The sequence below is a fragment of the Palaemon carinicauda genome, chromosome 19 (assembly GCF_036898095.1).
Source record: "Palaemon carinicauda isolate YSFRI2023 chromosome 19, ASM3689809v2, whole genome shotgun sequence".
Taxonomy (NCBI): Eukaryota; Metazoa; Arthropoda; class Malacostraca; order Decapoda; family Palaemonidae; genus Palaemon; species Palaemon carinicauda.
The window spans coordinates 41822032-41829531 of NC_090743.1; the positions used below are offsets into that span (position 1 = coordinate 41822032).

Sequence of the window (7500 nt, forward strand, 5' to 3'; positions counted from 1 at the left end):
TATATATGTATACATATGTTTGTATGTATGTTTATATATAACACATACATAACATGCATTTAGATATATGCATTATGCATATATGTGTATATATATGTATACACATACATATATACATGCATAAATAAATGACATGCATTAAAAAATTTAAGACCTCATAATTTGCAACGACATTTTATATCACAAAGCATACCAAAACCCATCCTTTAATTATTCCCCAGGACAATAAATCTGCTTTCATCCCTTAAGCAAAACAGCCAAAAATATCTTCCCTCTTCGATCGCTAATCCATGTTTATATCTACCGATAACACAGACGTATGCGCGCTCACCCTTTTCCACTCGTAACATTAATGTGTCTGACCTGACCTCGCTATCGCCGGAGGTCATCGCGACAGATTAGGTATTTGCATATCAAAAAAAAAAAAAAAAAAAAAAAAAAAATCAAGACTTTCATCTTTATATCTTTAAAGGATGAATTTAAGCTTTGGCGAAGCATTAAACATAACTTTTTACTTGTTTGGTAAATATCGCTGCGAGTTTAATCCATATCATAAGTTTGACGTTTCATTTATTACTCTCTCTCTCTCTCTCTCTCTCTCTCTCTCTCTCTCTCTCTCTCTCTCAAAATCCAATTAAAATAGGTTCCAATCCAGGCGAGGGTAGATATGATTTAAAATATTCTTCATAGAGAGTATTCGATATTAGGAAGAATTTTTGGCCTAACATTTGAAGGTATAATAAATAGTGACGATATGATCATATATATATATATATATATGTATGTATATATACCGTACATATAAATACATACATATGCCTATATATATATATATATATATACACTGTACATACTGCGCTAGCACCTTACCAAATACAAATATCCTATCTGACATTAATATTTCCTACCATTCCCCAATGAACGAAATGAGAAAGAAACAGCAGCAGCAAAACGATAAGTAATATGACTATAGAGGCTTTGTATAAAAAGTAAAAGGAGTCCTTCTGCGCATGTGCCTCTCGCCTCCAGCATTAGCAGCAACACCCCATTGGGAGATGGTTATCCCGTTGGATCCAGTGAAGCAGCGGAAATACTCCATAATCTTCTCGTATGACATATGGATAGATAAAGAGAGAGAGAGAGAGAGAGAGAGAGAGAGAGAGAGAGAGGACTATCCTATTGAATCTTTCCCCTTATCGTTTCCTAACCAGCAGTCGCCTTCTTTTTTTTTATAGGGCGACTCATATATTTATACATTTCTGACGCGTGTCATCTTTTATCAAGCTGAGTCCTTTTGTAAGTCAGTCTCTCTCTCTCTCTCTCTCTCTCTCTCTCTCTCTCTCTCTCTCTCTCTCTCCATAGATGAAGAAGACATTTATACGCAAATATTTCAAGGCTTGGTAAGAGAAATAGTTTCTCCTCACTGGGCTCTTATAGTAGTGAATAACATCAGCTGACATGTTTATATGTTTACGTTGCTCGTTGGCTTATAGTTCACGGAGGGCACGCGTCTCGTTTAATTTGTAAACACGCAATTATATCCTTGAACTTACGGGCTGCCGACGCAAGAGCCCGTGTCTTACGTAAGGTAGGGCAATCTAAAACGAACGAACGATTTGCTTAAGGAAATAAAATAGAAGCGTTCTGCAATCGCTCTAGATTTAAAACTAAAGCCAAAAAGGTCCAATGTATAAACAAGGTCATATGAGATGCAAAAGGTTTTAAGATAACTTTCCTTGCATAAGGATTTGACAACTTTAAAAATACTTTTATTCTGCATATACATTTTTCAATATAATAAATTCATTAATTTATTTTTAGTTTTTATATGGTAACTATTTTATTTCTCTAGGACTTACAATATATTATAAGACAATGTATGATATATTTCAATAGCATATAACGAAAATCTTGAGGGTCATAAGGAAAAAACTACATAAAATCAATTCATTTATGCAGCATTTGCCTTTTCAACCTTACTTCAATGAGTTATCAAAATTCCTCTTCAAATTAAGAGGAAATTTTCCATTTTTGTTCATTTTTTTATATCAAAGTTAATCATTTTCGGTTCCTAGGCCCGAAATTTCTTATGAAGAGCAGATCCGCAAAAACTTTCACAACGCTTCCAAAAGGCTAAAATCAGAGGCTAAAAAATACTTTCACTTACTGCACAGCCTCTATAACGTTTACAACACTTATCGCTGTTACCAACCCCCTATAGATATTAATAGATTATCTAAAATCTAATTATAATTATTAAAATTATAAACATAATAACAACTAACATTACCAAAGGAATATTTTGTATAAGCCCGGAATTATCGCTACAGAAGCATAAATAGTTAGTTAAGAGGTTTTGAATTAAAAACCCCAAAAATTAAAGATTACTTTAAACTACCTACTTATTACTATGAATTACTGTACTATCGTATCATTTTCAATGTATACAAATGTTTCTTCTCCTGTTGACATACAATCATAAACGTAGGGCCAAAACTAGAACAGGATGACTGAAAATAGAGAAAATGAATTACTTTGCCAAAATCTAAACACTATGTCATATCAAGGACTTGAATATTATATTATTCAGGGTTGTGGCGGCCGATGTGGTAACGTCCCTGACTGGAGTAAACTTCGTAATTTACCTAAAGAAAACAATAGATTTTAATAGTTTCACAAACCCACATACCTAACAAAAATCAATTTGAATCAAACTTCATAAACAAAACAGTAATTCAATAAACATTTGACAAGAACCACATTATCTAAATAAAGAATTATTATACTATTCATGGCAAAACAGAAATTTATACTGTTTTTTTTTTTTTCCTTGTTTCCTTTCCTCACTGGACTACTATTCACGGTTGGACCCATTGGGCTTATAGCATCTCAAGTTTTCCAACCTAGGGTTATAGCTTAGCTTATAATAATAATAATAATAAATAATAATAATAATAATAATAATAATAATAATAACAAACACTCCCCGGTTCAAATGTCTAAATATCATCCATATCAGAACTTCCTTTTGCTTCTTCCTCTTCTTCTTCTTATTCTTCCTTTTCTTTTTCTTCTTCTTCCTCTTCCTATCTAGTCGCTTACAGGATGAGTCACGCGTGAAAGAATTGAGGACTAAGGGTTATGGGTGGGTCTTCCTAGAAAAGGTTGCGTAAGGTCATAACCTTAGGTTACTAAGATCCACCCCGGAAACTTCCTCTCTCTCTCTCTCTCTCTCTCTCTCTCTCTCTCTCTCTCTCTCATTGTAACTATAATCCAGCAAAACGGCCGAACTAGTTTGTCCAATGAACAATTTGAAAAAATCTTCGTCATCTCTCTCTCTCTCTCTCTCTCTCTCTCTCTCTCTCTCTCTCTATTTTAACTATATCCAGCAAAGTTGCTGAACTAGTTTGCCCAATGAACAATTTAAATAAAATCTTCCTCTCTCTCTCTCTCTCTCTCTCTCTCTCTCTCTCTCTCTAGTTTGTCCAATGAACAATTTGAAAAAATCTTCGTCTTCTCTCTCTCTCTCTCTCTCTCTCTCTCTCTCTCATTTTAACTATATCCAGCAAAGTTGCTGAACTAGTTTGCCCAATGAACAATTTAAATAAAATCTCTCTCTCCTCTCTCTCTCTCTCTCTCTCTCTCTCTCATTTTATCCAGCAAAGTTGCTGAACTAGTTTGTCCAATGAACAATTTCAATAAAATCTTCGTCTCTCTCTCTCTCTCTCTCTCTCTCTCTCTCTCTCTCTCTCATTTTATCCAGCAAAGTTGCTGAACTAGTTTGCCCAATGAACAATTTAAATAAAATCTTCGTTTCTCTCTCTCTCTCTCTCTCTCTCTCTCTCTCTCTCTCTCTCTTTAAAGGCTTAAAGGCCGCTCATGAATGGAAGAAATAAAGGACAGTAACATTGCCCTATCAAGCAGGACAATGCCCTACAGACTGACCACATTAAATATGATCAGCGCCCAAACACTCTCTACACCCTAGCTAGGACCACGAATGGCCAGGCAATGGCTGCTGATGACTTAGCAGCTAGACCTATAGGCTCCCACAAACCCGCCACCCCCCCCCCCATCCTTATCTCACAAGGATGGTGAGGTTACAGTGACCAAAAGAACTAACAAGTTTTGACCGGTATAACCCACAACATCGGGGTACCACAACCCTCTTGTTATTATAACTATAATCCAACAAAGTAAAGTGGCTGAACTCGTTTTCCAATGAACAATTTTAGAAATTACACTCCAAATCCCCTGATTGCTGTTTACACCAACTCTCCTACAAACAAACCACTTCAGTTTATTTGTTTGTGCATTGGGAACATTAAGATAACATTTACGCAATGAATTACATGAAAATCTCGCCAAAGTTGGTCCTCGTTATTCCCAGCAATTTATTGAATATTGGAATGATATTAACACAATGTTTTTAAAAAATTAACTCTCTCTCTCTCTCTCTCTCTCTCTCTCTCTCTCTCTCTCTCTCTCTCTCAATAGCAAAAACAAGCCATAGCAGTCTGATAATTCTCCCAAAGGCCTACCACTGGGGTCAGGGAGGCCGATCTATACCGATGTACAACTGAAGAGAAATCCTATATTCACACTACGTTATCAAGTTAATAAAAATTGAAAAACCAGATTAGAAAAAAAGATACGGAGTAAAAAATAAGAAGTTGAGGTATTCAGTGGTCGAAGAAACGTGTTAAGTCGCTTTGTAGCTTTGCTTAAGCCACTATATATATATATATATATATATTGTTGGGTAAAGATAGTTAACTAATTATTACTGCAAGAAACATTACTCAGGTAAGCATTCAACGATTGCTTCTGTTATAGTTACTTTGATTATTGCTGTTCTATTCAACATATATTTCTTATATTTCGTTTTCTCGTTAATTTTTATAGCTGTTTCACCCACAGATGCTCTTTTCCCACACACACACACACAGAGAGAGAGAGAGAGAGAGAGAGAGAGAGAGAGAGAATAGCCTTCAACATTTTCAGTAATAACATGTATATAAATATAAATATATATACACATACGCACACACACATACATACATTATATATATATATATATATATATGCATGTATATATATACTGCTCATATATATATATATATATATATAATACTTATATACATATACATACATATATATACATATATATAAAGTCCTGACTAAGAATGAAGCAAAAATTTGAATGAGACCCCGTATCAACAACAAATATCAAACAGAAAAAAATTGTAGTTTTCATCCTATCCTGAAACCCAACTTAAGCTCAGTTTATCAGGAGACATGTCTTCAATATGAAGACATCTCTTATATATATATATATATATATATATGTATATTCCTTTCTGAGTGGGGATACCTTAACGTGGTGAAAGGTTTGTGTATCGCCATGATTAGCAAAGTTGTACTAGTGAGAGTCACCCATACTAGGTTGGCTTGCTGTGAGTGATCACACGAAAATCTCCCACCATCACCAATCTGCACTGGCCAGCGTGGTGATAAAAAACTGGCCAAACCCCAGACATGAATAAGGACATGTCTGTGGCCGTTGTCCTACAGTGGACTAGAAACAGCTGCATTTCTTGTTGTTGTTGTTCTTGTTGTGTGTGTGTATATATATTATAAATATATATATATATATATATATATATATAATACAAATATATACGTGTATATATATACATATATATATATATATATATATGTATATATGTGTGTGTGTGTATATATATACATGTATATATATATATATATATATATAAAGGAAAGAGTGAAAATGTTAACTTTTCATAAAATCTAGCATTAAAAGGTAGCAAAAACCTCTTCCCTTTCATCCTGCGTGTAATTTCGTCACTGTGCCATCAGATAAAGCCATTATCCTTTGCCGTCTGCAAACCCAACGAGATTATCCGCTGCTCGGGAAAACAGATTCTTGCTCGATTCGAGTCTGATAGCGACGGGGGGAATTGTAAGGCCGACATTTAAGTTGATTTACGAACGCTGAAAGCCTGGGTTTTGCAATGAGGGGACTGTTCGTTTACAACTTACCATCCTCAAAATAAATTTGATTTACGGGTTAGAAGTTTCCTCTTACCTTTTCTTTTTAGATATTTGTATTTTTAACGTTTCTGAATCGTTGATATAGTTTATTAAACTCAATTATAACTTGGGTTAATTACAACAAAATGAAAGATTTATTACTCTCAAGATAGCGTGAAAACGGTTTGTAAATTTTTAAATATTTTTAATGATATTTTCATTTCTAGTATTCTTAAATATTTAAATTAATTGATTAAACTCAATTATAACTAGGATTAATTAGGATGAAATGGAAGACTTCTAGCTTTTTCAAGATAGCGTGGAAGTTTCTCAGTTTATGAAAGTTGAAATGAATGTGATTTACTATTTTTCCTCCTCTCTTTATGTCTACTTCTTTCTAAATTCCGCTGAATACTTTATTCCAGACCGAGGGATGACTTCATAAAAAAAATAAAATCAATCGAATTAAAATTCTACGAATATGACAAAGGAAAATTCAGGCAATTTTAACTATTGTCTTCCTTAAAAAAAGGAGAATCAATTGAATTGAAAATAGCATGAATTTGACAAAAGAAAATTAATCAATTTCAATAGACGTACAAAGGGAAAATGAATCGAATTACTAATACCACAAATATAAAAACAGAAAATGCATGCAATCTTAACTATTCTAACTAACATGAAACAACGTCATTTCTTAGGGTGGTATATATTTCGGGTATCCAAACAAGTGCCAATTTAATGTCTTCACAAATGGAACTGAAGGGATGAATTAAAATTACGAAACGATCTTTTTAAATGGTTTTGGCAACTCGTGAAGGACGTTCACTTAGGTTGAGAAGAGTAGGACTGGTTTTAAAAATACGTTGTATAAAACTTTGACTCTTTACGTTCATGCACTTTTCATTTTTAGGGTCGTTGTGGCCTGGCTGATAACGTCGCTGCCTGGTGTTTGCCAGTCAGGAGTTCGAGTCCCACTCAGGCTCATTAATGCCATTAGTGTCTGCATCCTTACCATTCTTGTGAACTAAGGTTGGAAGGTTTTGGGAAGCCTATAGGCTATCTGCTGAGTCATCAGCATCCATTGCCTGGCCCTACCCGGTCCTAGCACGGGTGGAGAGTAGGCTTGGGCGCTGATCATTTGTATATATGGTCAGTCTCTAAGGCATTGTCCTTCTTGATATGACAATGTCACTGTCCCTTGCCTCTAACATTCATGAGCGGCCTTTGAACCTTAAACCTTTTGGTAAGAGAGGCACCACGTTTCATGGGAAGTACATTCGTACTAACACGTTTAAAGGTTTAAAGGCCGCTCATCAATGGCAGAGGCAAGGGACAGTGACATTGCCCTATCAAGAAGGACATTGCCTTAAAGACTCACTATATATACAAATGATCAGCGCCCAAGCCCCCTCTCCACCCAAGCTAGGACCAGACCAAGAAGGG

At 34.9% G+C, this 7500-nt stretch overlaps 1 protein-coding gene across 1 annotated transcript in view; it reads right to left on the reverse strand.

Annotated features, from left to right (window-relative positions):
• LOC137658973 (sporozoite surface protein 2-like) overlaps positions 1-389 on the reverse strand; it is a 23948-nt gene extending 23559 nt beyond the window's left edge. The window contains exon 1 of the mRNA XM_068394081.1: positions 364-389. Coding sequence (XP_068250182.1) covers positions 364-389 — 26 coding nt within the window. The remainder of the gene's footprint in view (positions 1-363) is intronic.
• Between the last annotated feature and the right edge of the window lie 7111 nt (positions 390-7500).